The 14,125-nt window shown below is 37.5% G+C and overlaps 1 protein-coding gene across 1 annotated transcript in view; it reads left to right on the top strand.

The window, feature by feature from the left end:
• Positions 1–14,125, top strand: part of vwa8 (von Willebrand factor A domain containing 8) — a 146,785-nt gene that overhangs the window by 65,912 nt on the left and 66,748 nt on the right. The window contains exons 29-35 of the mRNA XM_055215439.2: positions 1,194–1,316; positions 7,158–7,222; positions 7,305–7,430; positions 7,563–7,672; positions 10,258–10,412; positions 13,352–13,544; positions 13,626–13,707. Of these exons, the coding sequence (XP_055071414.2) occupies positions 1,194–1,316; positions 7,158–7,222; positions 7,305–7,430; positions 7,563–7,672; positions 10,258–10,412; positions 13,352–13,544; positions 13,626–13,707 (854 nt within the window). The remainder of the gene's footprint in view (positions 1–1,193; positions 1,317–7,157; positions 7,223–7,304; positions 7,431–7,562; positions 7,673–10,257; positions 10,413–13,351; positions 13,545–13,625; positions 13,708–14,125) is intronic.

The raw sequence follows: 14,125 nt of genomic DNA, 5'->3' as shown, positions 1-14,125 counted from the left end.
ACCGCATTATAAAGAGGGAGAGAACGGGTGTGTGTGTGGGAAACACTAATGCTAACCTTTCGTCAAGTCATGATAAACTTGATAAGCTGTCTTCTCTGTCAGTAAAATCTGTGACTGTTGACGTTTACACGAAAAAGAAAGTATACGGAGGAACGGACATTGAAAACACCCCCACCTCTTCACTCTTAATGAGAGAGAAGCGCGCGCGCTGCACGCACCATTAGAGAAAGGGAGGGGGCTCGCTGGCCGCTTGCAAAAATGAATTAAGGCGTTTTTAAACAGTAAAATGTAAATGGGAATTATAAAAAATCTATTTGTGCGGCCAGTGCTGATTCCGTGGCAGTGTGCCACGAGTAAATCAATGTATGGGAAACACTGCACTTAATAATTGTACAGCGCGTCATGAATGTGTTAGCATTTAGCCTAGCCCCATTCATTCCTTAGGATCCAAATAGGGATGAATGTAACGTCATCACCCCTGACTTCAGAAGTTTGGGCAAGAGTGGGAGTTCTCAGGAGTGATAATGTTACTGCGCTGAGGTCAAGTGCTGCAAACTAAGTGCTCTTCGGCCATACAATATGGTTCTCATTTTTTATCTGCTTAAAAATTGCCCTGTTTTATTTTGTGCCACCGTACTTACTTGTGTAACTTCTCATGTAACAGTCTTTAAACAGGGAAAACATGGAAGTGTTTGGTGGCTTCTAAATTCATCCCTGTTTGGATCCTAAGGAATGAATGGGGCTAGCCTAAATGCTAACACATTCACAACGCGCTGTACACAGATTAAGTGCACACATTGATAAAAAAAGGTATGTATTGATTTGTCTAATTTGAAATAAGAACATAGTAAAATATTAAAAAAACGGTGGTGTTTTCCTTTAACGCTAACTCAAAACTTGCATACACGATGTGAATCCTAACATGAGGTTCGATCGTAGCTTCCGCTTACGTCCATATTGACTCATGCGTGGAAACAACCGTACGTACATTTTCTGTTGTACGCTCGCTTGATAAATGAGGACCAGTATGTTTCTGCTCTTTTTTATTTTACATGTGACATTTGCAAATGCTAGAAAATGTTTAAAGTACAATGTTAATGTTCTTGGTGTATAAAACCTTTAGAAACATTATAAGTGGTCTGCAGAAAAGTATTTTTTAACCATACGTGGTCATGATTTTTTGTGTTCTGCAGGGTAACACATTACTGCATGTGGATCTGTTTACTGGAGCTGTGAGAAGACTGGCTCTATCCCAGGACAAATCAGAGGAACCAGTACGAAAGACATCAAACTGGTGGAACAACAAAGAGAGTCAGGTGAAAATCTTAGTTTAGATGCAAAACCCTCAAAGTGCGTATGGCATGTTTTCTTGTAAATTAGCATTTTTTCACACTCTTATGTTTAGGTTCAAAAATGTCATTTTAATAGCAATGAAAAGGTTATTAGTCAGTGATTAATATGCCATATTTTCCACAATTCTCTCTAAATTTGACTGTCTTTAGCAGCATAACCATCTAAGTATGCAAAATCTTCACTTCACTTCTAAAAAAATACTTACTGTCCTTTCTGAATAAAGGTAAAATACTCAAAAATTCAGTAAACCTTCTTTTGCCGGGTTAAAACCTCATGCATATCGACAAGCTCGTGCCATCGTTTATTCAATTTTTCTTCCGTGCAGGACTTTGCTAAAAAAATGTCATGGCCTTTAACGGATTCTGCCGAGAAAGCGATATTTCTGAATGGCCTGAGACCGAGATTAAGCAGATTTGAAGCAAAAGTATTTGATTAATGTATAATCCTGCCGCTAGCATTCATCATTATTAAAGGATTAGTCCATTTTCTTAAAAGAAAAATCCAGATAATTTGCTCACCACGTCATCCGGGATGTTGACGTCTTTCTTTGTTCGGTCGAGAGGAAGTTGTGTTTTTTGGGGAGAACATTGCGGGGTTTTTCTCATTTTGATGGACTTTAATAGAGCCCAACACTTAATACTTAACTCAACACTTATCAGTTTTTTTCAACGGAGTTTCAAAGGACCATAAACGATCCCAAACGAGGCACAAGGGTCCCATCTAGCAAAACGATCCTCGTTTTTGACAATAAAGGTAACAAATATACACTTTTAAAGCACAACTTCTCGTCATGTAGATCCGGTCGTGATGCGCCAGCTGACCCCACGCAATACGTTATGACGTCAAGAGGTCACAGAGGACGAACGCGAAACTACGCCCTAGTGTTTACAAGTGTGTTGAAAGAGGACTGTTCCTACGTTGTTGTATGTCAACTGATACTAATTAATGTCTTTGTGTCAGTTTATTGTTTGCAATGGTCCGCAAATGTGCGTTTTATATATGTAACACGTGACCTCCCTACGTCACTACGCATTTACGTTAGGTCGCGCTGGACCGGACCTAGACAAATTCTTTTAAAAGTACATTTGTCTGGGGTGGCAGTCGTTTCGCTGGATGGGACCCTTGTGCCTCGTTTGGGATCGTTTGTGGTCCTTTGAAACTCCGTTGAAAAAAACTTTTAAGTGTTGAGTCAAGTATTAAGTGTTGGGCTCTATTAAAGTCCATTCAAATGAGAAAAATCCTGCAATGTTTTCCTCAAAAAACATAATTTCTTCTCGACTGAACAAAGAAAGACATCAACATTTTGGATGACATAGTGGTGAGTAAATTATCTGGATTTTTCTTTTAAGAAAATGGACTAATCCTTTAAGTTAACATCATTATCTCGTTTTTGATGGAGCACCATTTAGCTTTTGCATCTGAGCTCCTCATTTGTCCACATAATTCTGCCATGAACATCTGTTATTAATTATGATTACATATAATTTATATAGTTTGGGTTTGTTATAAAGTTATTTATGTAGGGTTTGTTATAAACTTTTGCCGGTATTTTTACCAGAACTACTTAACATACCGACTCTTTTTAAAAACTGCAATGCGTAACTTTTACCTCTCTATGGCCATCTCTGTTTAAAACATTCAATTGCAGGTGTTTGCGGAGGTATTTTCTTTACGTGGGTTATTTCTGCATATTAAATATATGAATATTAAGCAAGTTCAGTAATAAAAGACGTTAAGCTGAATTTGCTTTATATAGTGTGTAATTTATTTACATTAAAGGGTTAGTTCACCCCAAAATTACAATTTTATCATAAATCACTTACCTCTGCGTCGTTCTAAACCACCAAGTCCTTTGAGAAAACAAAACGAATTATTATATTCAACAATTTGTTGTCCTCCATGGTCATTCAGTGCGCGTTCAGGAGCAAACTACTGCGCATGGTGATGACGTAGTTGCCAGCGTAGACACAGAATATGCTGGCAAGTAACTATGCATTGTTATGGGCTGTTTAAGTATTGTTTTGCGTAATGGCTTAAATAAAAGGAAAAAAAACTTTGCCTACTACATCAGCAGGTCACGTCAGCAGCATGCACCGTAGTCTGCACATGAATGGCACTAAAGGGCCAAGGAGAAATAAAATAGTTTGTTTTGCTTTTTTTGCGCACAGAAGTTTTTTCGTCCCTCCATATTTTTATTATTGAACTACTGGTCTGTCTGTCTGTCTGTCTGTCTGTCTGTCTGTCTGTCTGTCTGTCTGTCTGTCTATCCATCTCTTTGTCTGTCTGTCGTTCTGTCTCTTTCTTTCTGTATTTCTTTCTGTCTATCTATCACTTTGTATGTCTGTCTGTCTGTCTGTCTGTCTGTCTGTCTGTCTGTCTGTCTATCTATCTATCTATCTATCTATCTATCTATCTCTGTCCAACCCAGTCTCACCCCATGTCGTCAATATTTGACGACACTTGACCATTCGTCAATATGTAACGCGGAGGGTATACCTTTCGCGTCATTTTTTGACGAACTGGGGACTTCAATACTATTACGTCCGTTGCATTCTCTTCTCCTATTTTCTTACCATTTTCGCGTCGGTTTAGGGTTAGATTTACATAATGACATCCCTACCCAAACCTAACTCTAACCCCAACGCCAGGTGACAACTGTTTCTAACCCCAACGCCAGGTGACAACTGTTTAATTTCGCGTACACTGTTTAATTTCGCATACACTGTTTAATTTTGCATAATCTAACCCTAAACCGACGCGAAAATGGTAAGAAAATAGGAGAAGAGAATGCAACGGACGTAATAGTATTGAAGTCCCCAGTTCGTCAAAAAATGACGCGAAAGGTATACCCTCCGCGTCACATATTGACGAATGGTCAAGTGTTGTCAAATATTGACGACATGGGGTGAGACTGTGTTACTCTGTCTGTGTGTCTCTCTATCTTCTATATATCTTTATTTATTTATTTATTTATTTATTTATTTATTTCTGTCTGTCTGTCTGTCTCTTTCTTTCTGTCTGTCTGTCTATTTCTGTTTATCTGTCTATCTATCTATTTGTCTGTTTTTCTCTCCTCTATTATCTACCTATATTGTATGTTGTCTGTCTGTCTGTCTGGCTGGCTGGCTGTCTCTCTAGCATCTGCCTATATTGTATATTGTCTCTCTGTCTGTCTGTCTGTCTCTCTAGCATCTGCCTATATTGTATATTGTCTGTCTGTCTGTCTGTCTCTCTATCATCTACCTATATTGTATATTGTCTGTCTGTCTGTCTGTCTGTCTGTCTGTCTATCTATCATCTACCTATATTGTATATTGTCTGTCTGTTTGTCTCTCTAGCATCTGCCTATATTGTATATTGTCTGTTTGTCTGTCTGTCTGTCTCTCTATCATCTACCTATATTGTATATTGTCTGTCTGTCTGTCTCTCTAGCATCTGCCTATATTGTATATTGTCTGTCTGTCTGTCTGTCTGTCTGTCTGTCTCTCTATCATCTACCTATATTGTATATTGTCTGTCTGTCTGTCTGTCTCTCTATCATCTACCTATATTGTATATTGTCTGTCTGTCCGTCTCTCTAGCATCTGCCTATATTGTATATTGTTTGTCTGTCTGTCTGTCTGTCTGTCTGTCTGTCTGTCTCTCTATCATCTACCTATATTGTATATTGTCTGTCTGTCTCTCTAGCATCTGCCTATATTGTATATTGTCTGTCTGTCTGTCTGTCTCTCTATCATCTACCTATATTGTATATTGTCTGTCTGTCTGTCTCTCTAGCATCTGCCTATATTGTATATTGTCTGTCTGTCTGTCTGTCTGTCTCTCTATCATCTACCTATATTATATATTGTCTGTCTGTCTGTCTGTCTGTCTCTCTATCATCTACCTATATTGTATATTGTCTGTCTGTCTGTCTCTCTAGCATCTGCCTATATTGTATATTGTCTTTCTGTCTGTCTGTCTGTCTGTCTGTCTGTCTGTCTCTCTATCATCTACCTATATTGTATATTGTCTGTCTGTCTGTCTCTCTAGCATCTGCCTATATTGTATATTGTCTGTCTGTCTGTCTGTCTGTCTCTCTATCATCTACCTATATTATATATTGTCTGTCTGTCTGTCTGTCTGTCTCTCTATCATCTACCTATATTGTATATTGTCTGTCTGTCTGTCTCTCTATCATCTACCTATATTGTATATTGTCTGTCTGTCTGTCTGTCTGTACTCTGCCTATATTGTATATTGTTTGTCTGTCTGTCTGTCTGTCTGTCTGTCTGTCTGTCTGTCTGTCTGTCTGTCTGTCTGTCTGTCTGTCTCTCTATCATCTACCTATATTGTATATTGTCTGTCTGTCTCTCTAGCATCTGCCTATATTGTATATTGTCTGTCTGTCTGTCTCTCTATCATCTACCTATATTGTATATTGTCTGTCTGTCTGTCTCTCTAGCATCTGCCTATATTGTATATTGTCTGTCTGTCTGTCTGTCTGTCTCTCTATCATCTACCTATATTATATATTGTCTGTCTGTCTGTCTGTCTGTCTGTCTGTCTGTCTGTCTCTCTATCATCTACCTATATTGTATATTGTCTGTCTGTCTGTCTCTCTAGCATCTGCCTATATTGTATATTGTCTTTCTGTCTGTCTGTCTGTCTGTCTCTCTATCATCTACCTATATTGTATATTGTCTGTCTGTCTGTCTCTCTATCATCTACCTATATTATATATTGTCTGTCTGTCTGTCTGTCTGTCTGTCTGTCTGTCTGTCTGTCTGTCTGTCTCTCTATCATCTACCTATATTGTATATTGTCTGTCTGTCTGTCTCTCTAGCATCTGCCTATATTGTATATTGTCTTTCTGTCTGTCTGTCTGTCTCTCTATCATCTACCTATATTGTATATTGTCTGTCTGTCTGTCTCTCTATCATCTACCTATATTGTATATTGTCTGTCTGTCTGTACGCTACCTGTATTGTATAATCTCTGTCTGTCTGTCTATCGTTGTTTGTCTGTCTGTCTGTCTATCTCTGTCTATCTGTCTGTCTATCTTTGTCTGTCTGTCTGTCTCTGTCTGCACCTGTCTGTCTTAATATATAATATAATAATCAGATCAAGCAAAGGGTCCAAATCGAAAAGAGTTGTGTATACTATAAGGCATTAAAAGGCAGTAAAGAATAGTTTTCTTTGACAAGATTACAACAACAGGTGACAGGTGATCTGGTCTATGATCATGTACATAAGCTTTCAAGAAAGACTGCAAACACTGCAAAAGTGTTAATGAAAAGCTTATGTTATATTTATTTTGATTTTAAACAATTTTGAAAAACTCTAAACAAACACATTAGTTGCTTTCTTGTACTTAATTATAATTTAATGTTTTATCAAATAAAAAGTTAATAATTGACATTTTCTTTAGTCATCTAATTAATAAAAGTGTTTAAATACATTGCTTGTTAAGTGTTTTGTTGAGGCACTTAAAGGTACAGTACACATACATGTGTGCACATGATCAGGATGGCACCACGCTGAGTCACATTTCCTGCAAAATATGACCCGACCACTTCAATTATAAATCTTTATAATAAGCTTACCGTTGAGAATTAAGGGGGTGATTAGGAAACATTGATTTTTTTGTGTGATTTTGTTTATTTCTCACTAAAAAGTTACAAATTGCAGATTTAAATGATGCGTTGTAGATTATTTTAGACATCATTGCATGTTGAGTGGTATACTTGATTCTTTTTTTTTACTTTGGAAAAGAGTGTCTTTGAAATGCATAAAGTCTGGTCCTGCTTTTTTGTTGCCGATAGTCTGGATACAAAATGTGTAAGGAGTTTGCTCACAAGAACTGGCTTCTCTTCTACAAAGAAAATGGGTAGGTAACTCTCTCCCATTATTGTGTCCTATGCATTACTCAGTCATGTCATACTGATTAACACTCAGCTCTGTTTAAATAGGAGTCAGCTGGATGTTGTTGATGTGCTCGAGGGTCAGATTCACACCATATCCCTCCCCATTAACCTGAAAGCTGTGTTCCTGGTGGCTGAAGACCGCTGGCTGCTTATCGAGAACCAAACTGACAAGTACTTATAAAGCCAGAATCTTGACTCTCATATTTAGTACATTGCACACAAATCGTGTTTTTATTTTAAATGCTATATAATTTGATTCAACCAATGTTATTTCTTTAATTTAATTGCTTCTATCATGTGCAGGAAATTCATGTTGACAAAGCCGATGCACATGGGTGCCGAGGACACGAGCGTGTGCCAGCTGCACACCATCACTGAAGATGCTGTTAGCACTGGCTTTGGCACCAGCTCAGGTGAAGAACTGTCTCAAGAGTATTTTGCTATCTTCAGTGTCTTTTAGGGGTGTGATGAGACACTTACCCCACAAGATGAGATGAGATTGGGTTCACAAGAATCAGATGAGATTTTTAAACTTTTTAAGAAATCCTTAGTGATGAACTATATATGATGCTTGATGAATGATACTAATGCCTTGATTCCATAATTATTTTGCAGTTTGTTACAGAACGTTATTTTGTGTATTTGGTATAATACAATGTGTTTGCATGGTTTATGGTTAAAAAACACATTATTTTCCACATATCGTACATTATTGTTGCTCCTCTATGCCCCGCCTTTCTGAAACGCACCGATTTTTATAAAGCTTATCATTCTGAAAAGCATGGTGTGCTCTGATTGGCTAGCTATCCAGTGCATTGTGATTGGCCGAATATCTCAAGCTTGTGACGGAAATGTTACACTCTAAAAACAAAGTGTGCTAAATAGCACTAAAAGTGGTTCTTGGCTCGTAATCATAGAGGAACCATTTTAAGTGCCATATAGCACCGATTAAGTACCTGTGTAGCATCTGTGTAGAACCATATTGTGCTATGTAGAACCATATGTGGTGCTATATGACCCCCGTATGGAGGTCTATAGCACTAAAAATGGTTCCTCTATGATTACGAGCCAAGAACCACTTTTAGCGCTATTTAGCACAGATTGTTTTTAGGGTAAAGATCAGCTCCTAAAGCACAGCATCTCCACGACATGGGGTAAAAGCACTTTTGGGAGTACTTCGACTCGCCTGAAAAGTCCGCTCCCCTTCTCACTCTCATAATGGGAGAGGGAGGGTGTTACTGCGCCGAGTCGAAGTGCTCCCAAAGGTGCTGTTGCGCCATAACATGTAGTTCCTCTTTTGGATCCGCTTGGAGAGGCGCTGCGTTTTGTTTTGTACCACCAAACTTGCTCGTATAACTACTCGTCTTGAATGGGAGGAACGTTGATGTGTTTGGTCGCTTCTAGCTTTGTCTCTAGGTGGTACCATTGAATGAATGGGGCTAAGCTAAATGCTATCGAAGCGTAGCAGCGCGCTCCAGCGCTAACGTGCACGCACACAGATGAACGAGGGATGTATCAACAATTCTTAGTTAAGGTAATAACATATTTTAATATTGAAAATGAGTAGACTATTCCTTTAATCTGCACTATACAACCATGACACTGCCATTTAGTGCAAAGAGAAAGAGAAAACATAATTGACAGCACAATTCAGTTTTAATTTCAACAAACCACCTTCATTGCCATCAGTGTTTGCATTTCATCAGCTTATTTGTGTTTAAAAGGACACACTCAAAACAGCACATTTTTGCTCACGCCTACATAATGGCAACTTTAACATGTTATTATAAATTATCTATAGGACATCTTAAGCTAAAACTTTACATACACACTCTGGAGACACCAAATACTTATTTTACATCTTTAAAAAGTCTCATAATATGACCCCTTGAAAGATTTGAAATAGCAGATGAGTTAATTAAAGGTGCAGTGTGTAAATTTTAGCGACATTTAGTGGTGAGGTTGCAAATTGCAACCTATGGCTCAGTCCACTGCTCTTCCCTTGCTTTCGAAACGCTACAGTGAAGCTACAGTGGCCGCCACCGGAAAAACATGTCATCGACGGAGACAATTTAGTTAAAAAGTTTGTCCGTTAGGGGCTTCTTTAGAAACATGGCAGCACAAAATGGCGACTTCCGCGTAAGGGGACCCTCGGGATGTATGTTGATAAAAACGTCTCATTCTAAGGTAATAAAAACATAACGGTTCATTATTAAAAGGTTTTTATACACCCCTTATAATATAGTTTTGTATATTATTTAGCATTCCTGTCAAGAGATCCTTTTAAAAAGTACACACTGCACCTTTAAATATTTATTGTATGGTTCACTCCACCATCCAACACTTCAGTTTCATAAAATTGCCAGGATCAGTTTTTGAGATGCATGACTGTCATATAAAGTCTAATGCTTAAGTATCAGGCATGCTTCAGCTTTTGCTCTGAACATATAGATTTCATTGTGAGCATTTTGATAACACCAAAAAGTCCCATCAGCAGGCTAAGGCGTCTTAATCAATATGAGCTTGGCAGGGTGTCACTAGAAGGTCTAAATAATGACCAATTAAACAGATCAAAGATCAAAGATCACAAATCTAGAGTTATGGTAGAAATGTTTGAATATGTAACATTGATGGATACATTATTTCTGTAAGAGATCATAGCAGTGATTCTGTTTTTGGTAATAAACCTCATCATCAGTAAAACAAACCTTCAAGCCACCTAAAAGGATGCAAGCTGAGTTTCTAAAAGCTGCAAATTGAAACTTAAAATTGCAAATTTAAGTTTCTGTAAGTGTGTTGTACAGTGCATTTAAGCTATACATTTTTAATAAGTATGTGTGTCCTTTGGATATCGTACTCATGACCTTTCCACTGTTAATGCAGTACTTAACCAACTGAGCTAAAGGAACATGAGGTCATTATTATTATTATTAATAAAATAATGCATTATAACAGTTTTAAAGTAATGTTCTGACTGCTGACTAATCTTATTCTTCAGGCATGGAAAGCACAACTCTTCAAGAGGTATCAAGTGATCAGCTGCCCAATGTGAACCTCAGCGCTGCCCTGGGCCAGAAAATCATCTCTCCCAATCGTATCTTCTGTGACACAAACACCTATGCTAATGTGATTGTGGGCTTTCCAGATCTTATGGTAAGTGACAATTATCATATGACAGTCATTCTTTGAAGTCTCACTGGAGCTGATAATTTTATCACTGATGCGAATGAAAATAGCGTATGTAAAAGTTTTTCCTGTGACAGTAATGTCTACATGCTTTAAAACTGCTTAAATGTTATTTCTTCATTGTTTGTGGAGTATTTTTTTTGTAAGTGCGTTGTACTTTTGCTTAAAAAAGTGGATTTAAGCTTTATATATATTTTTATTAGTATATGTGAATTAGTCTCCGCCTCCATCCATCCCATCCATCATAAAACTCAAAGCTACGAGTGAGCGAGCTGCCTGTGGTAAGATGGCCGCCAGGGGATGAAGTTAGAGACTCCCCCGTAACACATCTTGCCTTTATACATATCTATGGTTTCAGACACATAACTGCCAAGTCCGGCTTCTCAATCCTCACGTGAACTGCACATTTGCAGTACTTACTGTTTTTAGCGCTGATGTTAGCAGGTTGGACTATTACACACTTTGTGTGAGTTCAAATGTGATGATGCGATTTGTGATGTATGTGTGGCGTAGCAAACCAAGGCAATTTCAAACCGCGGGAATGAGATGTCTTTGGAAAACTTCAATATTATAGATAAAATATTCGGCAATGGTGTTAAATGATGAACTTGCACATGGTTTGTCTTTAAGCATATTAAAAACACCACATGGACATATAAACAATAATAAAATTTGATTTTCACCACAGTGGGACTTTAAAAAACCTTAAATAGGGAAATATGGTTAAAGTTTTGTCCTGCTATTGACAAGTTATCTCGTCAGTAAAAAAAAGTTATCTCATCAGTTAAGAGAAAACGCTTCCTTGCCATGATGAGTTTTTATGGCAATCCATATTTCCACTATCATCCACTAGATGGCGCTCTTACCCAACTTATAAAACACTGAAACATCTACTGATCCAAAAACAGTAAAAACTCTGTGTATGTTTTGATGATCGCTCTAAATCTGATCTCTAACAAAAGTCCCAAAAGCAAAAATGCAAGTATATTTCGTATTTTTGAAGAAACCTACCCATGTTTGAGAGGGGATAAAAAGAGAACAAATGACGATAGGATTAAACTTTTTCTTTGATATATGGTTTGTTTAAAGAGGCACTTTTTCTGGAAGGCATTTAACTTTTGTGAAAATCATAAAAAAATGCTGACCCTGGCTTGCAACTTTTCTTTAACTCTTTCCCCGCCAGCGTTTTTAAAAAAACTTGCCAGCCAGCGGCAGCATTTTTCATGATTTTCACAAAGGTTTAATGCCTTCCAGAAAATGTTCTTCTTTAAATATATAAACAAACAATATATCAAATGAAAGAACAGACCATCTGTAAAACATTTCTTCCTACCTTCATCAGTTCTCTTTTTATCATCTCTCAAACTTGGGTAGGTTTCTTCAAAAACACCCAATTTTTGGCAAAAAGCTGAGATAATTCCATTTTTGCGAAGGACTTTTGATAGATATCAGATGCAGAGCGATCTTTAAACCATACATGGAGTTCTTACTCTTTCAAGTGAGACGCTACTTCCGGGTTGTATAAATTGGGAAAGTGCGCCCCCTGGTGGATAATAGCGGTATTGTGGAAAGCTGGAAATTCTCGTCATTGGCATGGAAGCGTTTTCTCTCAAGTTATCTCGTCAATTAAGAGAAAACACTTCCTTATTTTACGGCAATCCATATTTCCACTATCATCCACTAGATGGCGCTCTTACCCAACTTATAAAACACTGAAACATCCACTGATCAAAAAACAGTAAAAACTCTGTGTATGTTTTGATGATCGCTCTAAATCTGATCTCTAACAAAAGTCCCAAAAGCAAAAATGCAAGTATATTTCGTATTTTTGAAGAAACCTACCCATGTTTGAGAGGTGATAAAAAGAGAACAAATGACGATAGGATTAAACTTGTTCTTTGATATATGGTTTGTTTAAAGAGGCACTTTTTCTGGAAGGCATTTAACTTTTGTGAAAATCATAAAAAAATGCTGACCCTGGCTTGCAACTTTTCTTTAACTCTTTCCCCGCCAGCGTTTTTAAAAAAACTTGCCAGCCAGCGGCAGCATTTTTCATGATTTTCACAAAGGTTTAATGCCTTCCAGAAAATGTTCTTCTTTAAATATATAAACAAACAATATATCAAATGAAAGAACAGACCATCTGTAAAACATTTCTTCCTACCTTCATCAGTTCTCTTTTTATCATCTCTCAAACTTGGGTAGGTTTCTTCAAAAACACCCAATTTTTGGCAAAAAGCTGAGATAATTCCATTTTTGCGAAGGACTTTTGATAGATATCAGATGCAGAGCGATCTTTAAACCATACATGGAGTTCTTACTCTTTCAAGTGAGACGCTACTTCCGGGTTGTATAAATTGGGAAATAGCGGTATTGTGGAAAGCTGGAAATTCTCGTCATTGGCATGGAAGCGTTTTCTCTCAAGTTATCTCGTCAATTAAGAGAAAACACTTCCTTATTTTACGGCAATCCATATTTCCACTATCATCCACTAGATTGCGCTCTTACCCAACTTATAAAACACTGAAACATCCACTGATCAAAAAACAGTAAAAACTCTGTGTATGTTTTGATGATCGCTCTAAATCTGATCTCTAAAAAAAGTCCTAAAAGCAAAAATGCAAGTATATTAGCTTTTTGCTCACAATTTTGTGTTTTTGAAAAAACCTACCCATATTTGAAAGGTGATAATTAGAGAACCAATGAAGATAGAATGAAACATTTTATTTTGAAAGCAGGGGTCTGTTCTTTTATTTGATAAATTGTATGTTTATATATTTAAAGAAGAACATTTTCTGGAAGGCATTTAACTTTTGTGAAAATCATAAAAAAATTCAACTTTTCTATAAAATGCTAGCAGGGAAAGAGTTAAATATGTAATATTTGTCCATGTTGTGTTCCCACAGTCCCCAAATGAGGTCTATACCTTTAAGAGACCATCGCCAATAACTGAGGGGCGGGGATCTGATATGTTTTTTGGGTCAAGTAAGCGAACAGGGCCCGCAAAGAGGGTCAACTGTGTATGTCTATTGGATGCCAATCAGGTGGTCCGAGCGTTGCCCGCATCACAAATCCCACTGGCTGATATCTACCCTAATGGTAAAGCATTCATATGTCAGATACAAATGTACGTGTTATCCATGAATGCCTTACTTACTGGTTGTATTGATTTACTGACAGATGTCACACCACCCATGACTGCTGCTTACCTTGAAGTGACAGACCTGAACTCGAAAAAACTCAAATACGTTCCAGTCCCAAGGTAAAAACTCTTTCATAAAACTGTAGCTCCCTCATGTGTTTGCCTTTGCATGCATGGCAATGATGAAAAAAACTGAATCATATTGCATCTTATTTTGGACAGGAACCACTTACTACATTTACATTTAAACATTTGGAAGGTATACGTTTTATTCTTAGTAAGGTTTGTGTAATGGATGGGGTTCAGTTAGGCCATTGTTTCTTTGATGGGAATGTTATTCCAGATTTCCAGATCACATCTTGCTGTAATATCATGATGAGCTATGATGGTCTATTGCCAAGGTATCAGACTACATTAACTGTAGAGGCATTTTTCTTGGCAGACGTTACATAAGTATTTGTAAAGCATGTGATTTCAATTCATTTGCTCGGATCAGTGCTGTGTGCTAGTGTCTGTTATACTGATACTGTCTGATGAT

This window comes from Misgurnus anguillicaudatus, chromosome 17, assembly GCF_027580225.2.
Source record: "Misgurnus anguillicaudatus chromosome 17, ASM2758022v2, whole genome shotgun sequence".
Taxonomy (NCBI): domain Eukaryota; kingdom Metazoa; phylum Chordata; class Actinopteri; order Cypriniformes; family Cobitidae; genus Misgurnus; species Misgurnus anguillicaudatus.
Note: the sequence above shows the minus strand (reverse complement) of the source record. Positions and strands in the feature narration are given on the sequence as shown.